We start from the raw sequence: 14217 nt of genomic DNA on the forward strand, positions 1-14217 counted from the left end.
AAAGGTAGTAGGCAGCAGAGAGACTTAGATACGACCATCTTGTAACATGCTTCTAGCGGATGGGAATGAGATGAAGAAACCCAAGACAAAGACCTTTAAACTGTTAACTTCAAGATATAAAGACGGTTCCCAAAACTGAGTTACCATGTAGCAACATTTGTAAGGTAAAGGAGACCTTAAAATTATTAACGTAATTTATCTATTACTAACATTTCTAACTATAAACATACCATAACCATCCCTGAAGATGAATGCAAAGTCTGCATTCAAAATGTCGGAAATCAATAATTTCACCTAGCTGATAGCTCTGAAATCTTACTTAAATCACGTTTTCAAGAAATATTCAACTCTTTCTTCACATCTATTATGCCTCCAGCAATCACGGCTTAGGTTGATTTTTCTATATAATTGATTATAATTTTAATATACTTGCAGTAATCATTAGCAATAATCATTGTTATCCAGTAAAACTTAGCTTCTGCCTTAACTTCTGTCGAGTTCATCTTGTATACATTGCACGAGTTCATCACTCATATTTGTTATTGAACATACACGTAAGTTGGTATTGCCAAGTAACAATGCATTATTTGAACTATTTGTACGCATAAATAAATATTGATACTTATAGCAATTAGAAATACGAATTATCTATTTATCTTTAATACAACTTACCTATTTATATTTATTAACATAGTTACCAAACAAATTTTTCATTAGTTATTGATACTTATGCACATCAATATCTTGGCTTATTTCCCAGGACTCAAAAATGACAATTCTTTAACAGAAAAAAGAGTAGAAGGCAAAAATCAGAACATATTATAAATATCAACATTACACTACTTGGTACTCAATGAATATAATGAATCAAAATAGTGGTTACAAAATAATTTTTATTATTTGAATCAAAGTACACTTATTTTTACAACATATATTTGGATGCTAACCCTTAATGCTTAATACATTGTAAAAGAAATGCATAATTTTCTAAAACTTTGATGTTAAATTTGGGATGGATTAAATAATAAGTGTTTCAGTTGAACTACCTTCTGTTTTCATTTGTTATCATGAGAAGTGTCAAGATGTCTCTGCAAACGTGATTATTGGTGAGCTTTGTAGAAATTGTAATGTAACTAATTCTCTTGTATGCAAATGGGCTCATGTTTGGAGATGGTGCTATTTCTGTCTCTTTTGTTTCGTACTGCCATTACGGTAAGCGTAGAAGTATTAGACAAGTGTATGGCCATGACCTCTTACTTCGGAGAATTAAAAGAACCGTCTCTATGATCCAATGGTATTCTAGGGGCCAACCTGCTCTATAACTGCCAAAAAATTAAAGCACTGTCTCTGAAGACAAACAAGTTTACACCAATTAACTTTAAAATTAGAAAATAAAATTGGAATAAAATTCTGAAGATTCAAGTTCCATGGTGTTTAGAAGGAAATGTCTCAGAGAAATCCTATGTTAACGAAAGTTCGTAAGACTGCAGGGTGTCAATTATTCCAATATTATGGTGAATCTATTAGCAATGTCGGTCCCGGCGTACCCTTCAGGGGATTATCATAAATGGATCATGCCGTGCAAACAATTTTCAACGTTGCCAGTCTGATTTTAAAGTTGTAAAGAAATAATAATATCGTCATATTTTATGTTCCCTGTGGGAGACGTCGGGACCAACATGGTTAAGGAAGATTGTGTCCATGTAACTTTTTTTCGATGAACTGTTCACTCTTGTAGGAAATGATACTGGGGTGAAATTGTCGATGAGAAAAAATCAAAAACTGAAAGAAAATTGTGGATCTGTGGCAAAAACTTTCTCGGAAATGCATTTTGTTGTATGGATACTTCATATTATATTACAAGATGTTGGTATAATCAAAATTTGTACTGGTTGCGTGATGCTCGGAGATATGGATATTTGACATTATAAAGACAAGTAATAACGTTTTACAGTGTACAACGTATTATAATATCACAGATACGTTTATGAATTCACATTAGAAATTATAAAATCATTTTAACTACTTTATTTCTGTGATCATTACGTTTATTTCTAGATATAAATATATTAGATTTTAAAAATTCATATCAATATGGTTCCAATACTCACATTAATATTAATTAGACAATTTACTGTACCATATTTACCTAGTGATTATAAATGGATATTTAATAGAAAAATATAGTTGTGAAAATATGGTCTCTTAAGTTCGATTTTGTCCATTTGTTCATAGCAGCTATATTCCACAGCTATGGAATTAACTTCATAAAGTTTAATACCTGTTGTTCTACACCCATCCCAATTACACAAATTATCACAAGAATAGCACCAGTTATACTAAGATGATCCGGTATTTCTCCGAAGACAAACACTTGTAAAAGGAAAGCAAGAACGATGTCCATGGATCTCGTCACAGCAACTCTTCCAGCTCCTTCAAGGCCAAGAGCTTTAGCGACAAGAACTTGTCCACTGAGGCCAAATATTCCCACAAGAGCAACTAAACCCCATTCTATAGGAGTCCTTGGTAGACTAAAATGGTGTTTCCAAATAACTAAAGCTCCCGCTACAATCAATGACCATATGGATAGATGAAGAACTACTACTGAATAATGTATATCTTTGCATTTTCGCATCACTACGATGTTGGAAGCCATAAAAACTGTTCCTAAAATAGCTGCTATGTAACCCAATAAATTGTACGATTGATTTTCCGCTATGTGAAATATAAAAGGAGGTTTGGATATTAGAACCACGCCAGTTAGAAGAAGGCAAACGATTATAGTTCTGTATAAGCCACACGGTTCTCTCAGAAAAATAAAAGACATTATCATAACAACTACTGGTGAGCTAAAAATGATTGTAGTGGCATCACCAAGGGGTAAGAGACGAAATGAATAAAACAACAATACAAGTGTTAAGCCACCTACAACACCCTGTAGCACTAACATTAATCTAAGACCCTTAGGACCTATAAGAGAGACTCCTTTACAAAGTGCTATAGGGAGCATAATAGCAACTTGCATCACGGAACGAATCACTAGCAGTTCCATCGGATCCATACTTCTAACTGCTTTCACAGTTGCAGAACATAGCGTGAAGAAAGTCCCTGAAAGAAACGCTAAAAGCACTCCTCCCCAGTGGGTTTTCTCCGCTTTAGGAGAATTCATAAAGGGTTTCCATTCTGCTTCTAATCTGTTAGATTTGCTTGGAGGTGGAGCAGAGGCTACAGGAATTGTATTGTAGTTCGTTGTTTCATTATGATTCAATATAGATAGTAGTTCTCTTTCTTCTTTATCACTCAATGGAACAGCTACAACATGAGAGGGGTTTTGATCTGGCTGCTGCTGTGGTACGTTTATATCTTGATTGTTCAAAACTTGCATTTTTCTCTGAAATAAATGTAATAATATTACAATTAGTATTATAAGATATTTTGCAATCTTGAATAAAATACAACTTGTAAACTTTAATTATGATTACATTCTAGAAAATCGAATATTTTCCTCATTGAAATATCATTTTGCAAAATATCACATTGTAATGTTAAAATAAATAAATTATGTTTTTAGTGAATAACGGGAATAAGTACTGAAAACGAAATTTTAATTTGTATTTACTTGGACCCTAAGAATATATGCAGATTTAAGAAGGCGGAAAATTTCCCTATATATTGTATACTCGCTAAAGCTATGGTCATGCCTTTGCCATGAGGTGTCATGTTCTAGAAAACTATTCCTTTAGGAATTCGCTTCCCTTTACAGCAGACACCTCTTACCAACACATACTTCAATTCAATCGGTATTTTTCCTTCCATGTAACTTTGAAAAACAAGCATACAATTTATTAGAAAGAACTCTATTACTACTTCTACTCTGGCAATCATGTACATGGCTTATTATGTACACTTTGCGCACATCTATACATGTTAGAGACAATAACAGAATTTATTTCCTGAAACATAAACAGCGGACACTGTCTTCCAATAGCCTACCTATTAAACCTTGCATTTTGCGAAAACATTCACTGTTTACAAATGTGATTTTTGCAGCCGTTTAAATATTTATTCGTAGCATTTTTTTAAAAAAAATATTATGTTTTGCAGTGTAATTTAGTACAATGTATTATAATAGTGTCGTTGTAGTTAATTGTACATATTACCTGCAGGATATGTAAGTAATTTATATCTGTGATATAAGGGTGGGAAAATATTTCAGGCTTCCTGCACATTTATTCTTGTATTTACAATGAAGACTACAATTTACTAGATAATTTACAAATATGAATATTGTAGGAGATTGTTTAAATTTTTTTCATAGCATTTGAGTGAACACTACTTTTGTACTATAATGTAGTACAGTGGATTATAATGGAAACCTTGGGCATAGTTGTACATATTACCTCAGCAAGACTTCTTGTAAAGTGTCATATACTGCACAAATTCTTGCAGTCTCCCTGTATATTTATTCTTGTATTTTCAATGAAGACTACAATTTGTAGGTGATTTACAAATATGAATATTGTTGGAGGCTTTTTAAACATTTGTTGGTAACATTTGAGAGAACACTACTTTTGCACTGTAATATAGAGAAGTCCCTTATAATGGAATCCTTCGGCGTAGCAGTACATATTACCTGCAGCAAGACTTTTTGAAATATTTCATATTTACTGGACAATTTCTTGCAGTCTACCTGTATCTCTCGTCTTGTATTTTTAATGAAGACTAAATTTGTTGGTAATTTACAAATATGAATTTTGTTAAGGCTTTTTAAACATTAGTTCATAACATTTGATTGAACACCAGTTTTTGCACAGTAACGTAGTACACTGTATTATAATGCTGTCCTTTGGTACAAAAGTAATTATTGGGCAGCAAGACTTGTTGAAATGTTTATTTATACTGGACTAGCAGCGTTCACCCCGCTTCGCTGCGGTCACCCCGGAACGCAATAAACTTTGTTACTTAGATAATTTTTACTTTTTTGCTTTCAAGTGATATGATAAAAACCACCCCGCTTCGCTGCGGTCACCCCGGAACGCAATAAACTTTGTTACTTAGATAATTTTTACTTTTTTGCTTTCAAGTGATATGATAAAAACCATAGAAGATTGCAGTAAATGTTAACATTATCTCGCCTGTCATTTATGTTAACCCGCCCCGCTTCGCTGCGGTCACCCCGGAACGCAATAAACTTTATTACTTAGATAATTTTTACTTTTTCGCTTTCAAGTGATATGATAAAAACCATAGTAGATTGCAGTAAATGTTAACATTATATCGCCTGTCATTTATGTTAACCCGCCGAGTGACACGGTCATGCGGGTTGCATATAAATACGTTTATTTTTACCTATGATGAACTAACAAAGGATTTGTACGTTATGGACACTTGAATGGTCAATTATCTCAAGACACTGGTAATTGAAAATTAAAGTGATATGATAAAAACCATCTAGGGTCCAAATCCTAATAACCCCCCAAAAATGAAAGAAATTGGTTCAGCCGTATTAGCGTGATGAGGGAACGAAGGATTTGTACGTTCTCTTTTATATATAAGATTAATTACATACAGTCTTCCTGTATCTTTATTCTTATATTTTCAATAAAGACAAATATTTACTAGGTAATTTAGAATATGAATATTATTGGAGGCTTTTAAAAAATATGTTTATAGCATCATAAACAACACCACTTTCTGCATTGTAGTAGAACAGTGTATTAGAATCGTGTCTTTCTCATTTCTTATTACAATCAAATAACAAGACATCATTTCCTTAATCATCCTAAAAAACGCATACATAACACGATTACTATTCCGATTTTAGAGGTGTAATTCCACAGACAGGGGCCCGCTACGTACCAGTACTATGTGAGCAGTAAGTAGGAAGTCCAAAATCCAAGGAATTGAGTAGTGTAGGGGAACGACTTGGGCCTACTGGGCAGGAGACCTGGGTTCGATTCCCACCAAGTTTTTCTCTCACTTTTTCTTTCTTTAAAAGTGTATTTTTATAGCATAGGTGACTGAAAATAAGCTTACTCTATTATAAACAGCATTTCATTCCAACCGGACCCGCAACTAAAACTATTAAATCGAAAGCGGCACTTTCCCACGCATCTTATATATTATAACTATGTACGCTGTCGACGAGACAATTTTCAAAAGGTGTCCATTTGTGTGTGTGTGTGTATGAGTGTGTGTGTGCAGTAGCGTACGCAGGAATTTATTTCGGGAGGGGTCCAAACTCAATATCAGGGTATTTTATATTGAAATTCCTAAACTTGTCCCTAAAATTAGGCTAAATTTACACAAAAGTTGGAATTTCGGGGGTGGTCCGGACTCCCAGGGCCCACCCCCTGCGTACGTCCCTGTGTGTGTGTGTATTTCCTTAAAATTAATATTTTATACTTTCCACTCGTGGTATTCACTTCAAATTTGGTATACGCATGTATCTTAACGAGGGACATAAAAGGGGAGAGATATATTTTGCAATCATTTCCGGTTTGAAGCAGACACTGTTGTCGCGAGAATAAATGTATTGTTGTCTTGTATGGACACTATATCGTGAAAATGATGCCCAATGTCTCTTTCAGACTCTTTTTGGGGAACACTGCCTCCTCAGAGCGCCCCTGGCGAGATCAAAATAATACGTTTATAATACAATAACAAATAGAATGTTATCAGCAGTGCCCCCGGGCTAATACTCCCCCCCCCCCCGAACATTGCTTCCGAAAGAGACACTGGTGATGCTCCATTTCCATGTTTGATTTTAAATACTTCAGTATCGTCTCGAAACTATACACGAACATACTGTCTCGTTTCGGGACCATCTCAAAAGTTGCCGTGTAAATATATCTTTTTCCTCTACGTATGTAATAATGAAAATATTTTGTTCCCGCAATACGAACAGAAAGTACTTTGCTAATATGAAGAAATGGAGATAAGAAAAATACAAAACGTTTTAGTCGAGAATAGAACCCAGACCCGATAATTAGTAAGCTCACACGTTACCTCTGAGCCATGCTCGTACGTTGATTTATGTTTGTTCTATTATGCTACACATAGCTCATAACAAGGCAGATCAAGCAAATTCAACAACATGGCATCTTTGCATTCAAGATGGCGACTTCTCCAATGATTTGTTTCTTCATTGAAACTGCACTTCATCCTTAAGAGTATAGCAAAACATGACTGTTCTACCGTGAGAACAACTTATAATTTTCATGGTTACAAACTTTTGAACCGCCATCTTGAATCGAAGATGGCGACTTTTCCAACATGTCGGATTTTTCCCCTCACTTACGCTGTAATCTACACACTTAAACGAAATTTCGTGATTCCACCATATCTACAAGTTGCCTAGAATTAGACGCACCCTTTTTACATTCCTAGAACTTTCTTACACCGAAAATGATTATTTTTTTTTCAAGTTTAAGGGCGGATTCGTAAACTACGCATCAGAATAAACATCACCTCGGAGTTTCAACGTCCTAGACACAGCCATTACAAATTTCACATTTTTTCGATTTGCGCCGCCAAACCAAAACGAATTTTAATGCTCTTTTTCTATTATAAACTATGTTCCTAGCTTCACTGCCTGACAAAATATGACGTTTCTATGGTGTGCGGAACTACTCTAAAAACCAACATTTCGAAACGACGAAAAATTTCGACACTTCATTTACATGGAAAATGTCGCCTTTTTCGTAATATCGGAATTTTCCCATTACTCACATTCCATGACGAACAAGTATGCAAAATTTGGTGTTTGTATGTTTTGTGGAAGTATGCAAACAATTAAGTGTGAAATGAAATGAAATGAAATTTTGAGTTTTACGTCCCACGGTTATGCCGGTTAGGCTAAAGGAGACGGTGATAATGAGTAATGAATGAAATGGTGGAATGAAGAAAGTGGGAGGAAACGAGAGAACCCCGAGAAAACCCACGCACACGGTGTTTGTCCACCACAAAGTTCACTTGGCGGGAGCAGGGTTTGAACCCGAGACCCCTAGCACCAGAGGTGAACGCTCTACCACTGAGCCAACAATTAAGTGTGTTTCCGACTTTAGAGGTATATAATTCCTCTCTTAACTACTCAAAGCTTTTAGTACAGAATTAATAAAGTATATAAAAATGAAATTAATCCAACTCTTTTTTTTTTTTTTGCGAACAACAATATAATAGTAGAAATTTTATTGTTCCATCCCTTCAAGTGAAAATAGTAATACTGCATAGTATTTGCTATAATTTGTGATGTGGAACTGTAATTAGTTTTAATCCACGTATGTGTATTTATGGTTGCGATTATATTAGTTAGCTATCCGACTACATAAATTAAACATATTTGTAACATTTCTATGAAAATTAAGATTAACTGTCTTAATGTAGTATGGCTCTACAAATATACGTAATAGTACATAATTTAAGAAAATATTGCAATTTTAATCATGTCTTAAAAATGTTTTAATATATATTTACATATTTTCAATAAGTGTGTGTTTAATTGTATTTATTTATGTCTTTTTTTCATACATTTGCGCTGAATTATAGTATATTTGAGTGTCGTTCGTAAATGTGATCGACTCGTTACATGAATTAAGTGAATCTGTTCTAGTAAATTACTTTCAACCTTACTTTGAACTCAAGAATGATTGGGTCAAGTTAATTTTAGGATTTTCCAAATATGCATTTTAACGGTTTTTTTTTTTTTTTTTGTAATACGGTTTTTCTCATTCATTGGGAGCTTATAGATATCACGCTTTAAAATGCGTTTCTCTAATTTCTCATTTATACTCATAAATAATGATTTAATACGAAAAATGAAATCATAAAAGAGCACACTTTAGGTAACTTGCCACGATCGAAATGTATGAATTATGTAAATCACTATCAGCTTGCATATATGTGTATCAGTTATATTGTGTTTTACAGTGTAGGACAATGATCAAGAGCTGAACACATTGTTCCGTACTTGCCCTAATCCCAGGTGATTCATGTGAGTCAATCATTCCTGTGTAATCAACCAGGGTCAGCCGAAATATCAAATCTGCAGTATTATTACGGAATTTTATATCATTGATTAATGATGTTCACTAGTCGAGCATGAACTTTCATTTGTTTAATTCCCAGTTCATTATATCATAATCAATATACCATATCTTCAATACTTCAAATATAACATAATTTCATGGTTATTTATCTTCCGACATCTAAAAAATAATAGGTGGTTTTTGAGCATAGAATATACAGAAATACTTAACAAAACACTTTTTGAACTCGGTGGGATCATTTATATATATGAATGATAAGTTTTACATGTTCATTCAAATAAACTTCGACGATCCTTCATAAGAAAAACATTTAGTTTATCTTTTCTGTGATTCTCACGCATTTATTCTTGTAGTTATCTTTCAGCGCATCGTTTTGATACAGACGCAAACAACGAGTGAGAAATAAACATAATTTAAGTGAGAAGTTAGAAAGAGGCAGGATAGAATCGTGCTTACTAGATTCGTTAGTAGCCTCACCCATACTTTCCACATGTATGACGATGTTTCATCATATTTGGGTTATTAGTTTGTCTGGGTCTGTTGGATCATTGGTCTGTACAGGTCACCAGGTCTGGTGGATTACGGATCTGATTGCTGGGTCTCCCGGATCGGTGACCCATTCCTATTCCATCACTTCTTGACCTATTCCATCACTGGAGTCAACTAGAATAGCAACACCGTAATTTCCTGACATTTACTATTATGCTCGCCATGGCTACACCGTAATTCCCTAGCTTTTACCAACAAAATTGATTGTTATTTCCAGTTTATTGTTATTATTGTTTTGTTTGAGCTTCAAAATTTTTTCAGTATCCCTTTCCCTGTTAATTTACGTTCCGGAACACAATATGCCATCAATTTTGTTTTATTTTAATTCTTCTTAGTGTGTGTTGCGTAGCTAAAGATACGGCTAATTTTTGGAAATTAGTTTACAAACCGAGTTTCACTTTTCTAACATGAGATATGAGTAGGATACTTTATTCTCTTTTAAATATAAATTTTAAACCATCTTTTCCTCTTTGAAGCTCCCTTCTCCCTCTTAGGATACAAACCAAGTTTTAAATAGCCTACGGTCTCTTCGATAAAATTACTTTCAAGTATGCCAAGTCAACAGTGTGGATTTCTATACTGAACAGACAAACAAACAAAATTTCTTTCTTTCTATATATAGTATTTATAATTAAAAAAATACTGCAATTCCTTCATATCTATGAATTTACTATGTTCTGAATATAAATACTTGATAAATATTGTAATATTGTTGTGCAATAAGATAATTACATTATTATTACTATTACTATGTATTATTATATTATTATTATTATTATATTATTATTATTATTATATTATTATTATTATTATTATTATTATTACTATGTATTATTATACCCAAGACAGGACAGTGGGCAATTTATTTTGAAGCGTCCTTGTAACTTTTAAACTGACAGAATAAAATCATTGAAATTTTGCAGGAAATATTGAGACAGGGAAATTATTTGACAAACTCTACAATAACATTATACTAACAGTGTTGCTAACTCAACATGAAGTTATATTTTTTTTTCAACTCGCACTATGGTAGATTATTATATAGTTCAAATCTACATGTAAAACGAAAACCTACAATGTCACTTTTATTATTCAGTTTTACAAACTGAGGATGTTATAGTACATAAACATCCAAATTTTGGAAGCCTCTGCAACAGTAGTAGCGCAAATGAGATGGTTGGACGGTGAAACGAACATCTAAAGTACTTACGCTACGATTCGTGTTCTATCTCAACTTAAGCATGAGTAAGTCTACATTCACTCCATTATTTCTTCCATTATCATTACTTACCCATCTCTCACTTATGCACCAGCCATAAAAAGTAATATTTAAACGTCTAACAAAGAAAAGTTATGGACGTATTATTTTATGTCCTGTATTATTTCATGTCTTACCTACTCAACATTGCTTCTTGTTTATTAGAGGTAATCCTGATTTTTCTGTAAATTTAGTCCAATTTTAAGATCGAGTTTACAATTTTTAATATTATTTAACCTCACATTGAATTTGGACCCTCCCGAAATAAATTCCTGCGTATGTACCTTTAACGGAGACAAGACTTGCCGAAATTAATAGAATTTCACGGTTTTTATTATTGTTAGTATATTATTATAATATGACTAGAATGTACACATATATCACATTCAAGAGGCAATTGCTCACAATGACAAATTTACTAGCTATTTTTTTTAAAGTCCGGGAACCAAGAAATGATAAATTCTTTCAATCCTTCTTGACCCAGGCGCGCACCTGAAAGTTTTGGTTGGGCGAGGAGTGCAATACTACAAGCCACTACACATACGGGTATTATTCTGCACCAGAAAAGACGATAAGTAACTGTAAAATACTTCCATCTTAATCTAGTTCTATATATTTTTTTTCTGTAAATGTTTTCATAAGATGAAGTGTAAGATCAAATTTTCATGCTACATCTATCATTTCTCGATTAAACAAGTATAGTTTCATTGAGAAAGTGTACAAATTTATGTTGAGTTAGGAAGTTTTGGGAAGTCAGGATCCGGCAAAATCACCCCTCCTCTGCCTCGTGGGTGCGCTCCTGTCTTGACCCAAGGAGTTCATCACAAGTATTTTAAATTAAGTTTGGATGATGTATGCTTGAGTTGAGTTGAGACATTTAAAACAGAAATGCACCGAAACATCAAATTAGACTGTGGAAAACTGGATGATAGGAATTGATTTTTCACTTTAAAAATAGATGCTAGTTAACTGATTGTTGCCACTTAGAGATATACTAATTGGTAATACTAACCATCCATAAATACCAACCACCAGGTGTGAAAGTGAGGGGAAACGCGGGGGACATCGTCCCCCACTTCCAAAATAATATCTAAGGAGTCAGATGGGTACGGGGGACGGCGTGATGTCTTTCATCCCCCTACCTTTTCAGATCCACTTTTACCCCTGCCAACCACATATTAAAAATTTTTCGCGACTACATATCAATTTAATATAATGACCAAAAAATTGTAACTTACCTAATTAATATGGCGGTGAACCGCCTTTCGGCCTGCGAACAGCTTTGATGCGATATAAAACGGAGTCATATCATTTCACGTGCAGTGCACTACTCAGTTCCATGACGGAGGACAAAGACGGTAATTTTTGTCGTATTCGTGTCTCCAAAAGGGACCATAGATGTTCAATTATGTTAAGGTCCGGAGATTGGATGGGCCAGAGGAGATGTTCAATTCCATCCCAATGTTCCTCAAACCACGTCGTAACAGCTGTAGATGTGTGAATGGGAGTATTATAATCCTAGAATATGGAGTCACTGTACGAAAACAACATCTGGATCATAAGGTGGACAAAGTCCCCATAATCGTGGGCAGTGACACGACTGGTAAGCGTCAGCACAAGATCCACTGAAAACCAGCATATTGTGGCCCACATCATTGCATAGCCGCTATAATATTTCATTGTTGGGTGAAAATACTGCGGATCATGCGGTTCTTTGGACGTTCACCGCATGTAAACACAATATGTAGTTTATAATAAAGTGAACGATGAATCATCCGACTATACCATACGTTTCCAGTTATCAGCGGTTCATGTTACATGTTCACGGCACCATTGGCATCGTGCTAAAGCATTATGATCCCTTATCATGGATTTTGCCCGTGGAACCTGACCCCTTATATCATGTCGTGTAACTCACGGTGGACTCAGATTGTGTATACAGGCGGTGGGAAGTACTGCTTGAGTTCCGCCGTCACTTACACGGCAGTCGCATGACGGTTCTGAATAATAATCTGCTTTAAAGCTGCGGGACCTGCCACTGAGAGTATTCTTCCGACTACTATCCCTCTTCACCGAAGTGGTTTTGCCGTGAGTTTCGTAGGCTGTTATAGCTTTGGACATTGTCCCTCGCGACACACCCAATGCACTTGTCACTTTCATCACGCTCACATCACATATCCGAGCGCAAAGAGTTTGCCCTCTTTGGAAATCAGAGAAGTCTTATTTTACACTAATACCGTCTACTCAGTTTACTACATACTGCCGTTCTACTGGTCTTCACGTAGTGGCCATAGGTCTGGAGCTTGCAAACACAGGCTGTATGCACTTATGATATAAAAAATATATCACAAGCGCACACAATCCATTGTAGTAGCGCCACGTTGTATCTCAGATTTTGGCATTAATAAATCAAATAATTTTTCATTACAAAAGCATCATCAACCAAATTATGAAAAAATTGCGTTATTCCATTTGTTTATCTTTCGTTGCAAATTGCAAAATTGACATTGGAGATGAAAATTCATTTTACATGAGGGAAGAAAAAACAATGAAACCAAAACTAACATATTTGGCGAGTGGTATTCCATTCATTCTACTCACTATTCACAAGTTCCGTCAATTGTGCTGTGGGAGAGGAATCATAACATAAAGGTAAGTTAACACCAGAGGTGTAGCCAGCAGGTTTGTGTAGGTGGGGCCGTCGTTTTTGAGGGGGGGCAGCTACAATGTACAAAGCCAAAAAATGTGTTGCTGATAGTGTTTTTGAAGCCTGAAAGAAAGGAAAATTTTGGTTTCCTTCTGGAAAACTAAAAACACTATTTTAGCTTCTTCTTCTTCTTCTTCTTCTTCTTCTTCTTCTTATTATTATTATTATTATTATTATTATTATTATTATTATTATTATTATTATTATTATTATTATCCATAAATTATATTCAAGATAGTTTTTATTATGCTTAATCATGAACTACTGCCCGGGACCAAACGCTATACTTTTGTGCATAACTATAAAGGTAACCAAGAAAGTTCTGTCCCTTTTCGTGGAGATCTGTGTTCAATTGGACCTCACACCGTGAGTTGAATGCGAGTAAAGATAAGGTGAAGGCCAGTTGTTGGTGTGGGTATATCCAACATACTACCTGGTTGTGGCAATTCAGACACACCGTGGACTTGCTTAAAGACAGAGGGAACATGGGACATCCACAGAGCGTCATAAGAGCAATGTATACTGAACGAGTTCAAATGGAGGTCAAACGCCGCTGTAGCGGGACAGAAGATATGCCAGGCCTTTGGTGAGGGTGTCGTGACGACTCGGACATTGCAGCGATGGTTTAACAATTTAAGGACGATGACGAAACATCC

General features: G+C 34.8%; 1 protein-coding gene across 1 annotated transcript in view; it reads right to left on the minus strand.

Annotated features, from left to right (window-relative positions):
* Window positions 1–873: 873 nt before the first annotated feature.
* Window positions 874–14217, minus strand: part of LOC145694645 (solute carrier family 35 member G1-like) — a 43813-nt gene continuing 30469 nt past the window's right edge. The window contains exon 2 of the mRNA XM_081771062.1: window positions 874–3391. Coding sequence (XP_081627188.1) covers window positions 2252–3385 — 1134 coding nt within the window. The 5' untranslated portion in view covers window positions 3386–3391 and the 3' untranslated portion in view covers window positions 874–2251. The remainder of the gene's footprint in view (window positions 3392–14217) is intronic.

This window comes from Thermobia domestica, chromosome 9 (genome assembly GCF_964235325.1).
Source record: "Thermobia domestica chromosome 9, izTheDome1.hap1.1, whole genome shotgun sequence".
In the NCBI taxonomy this organism is placed as follows: domain Eukaryota; kingdom Metazoa; phylum Arthropoda; class Insecta; order Zygentoma; family Lepismatidae; genus Thermobia; species Thermobia domestica.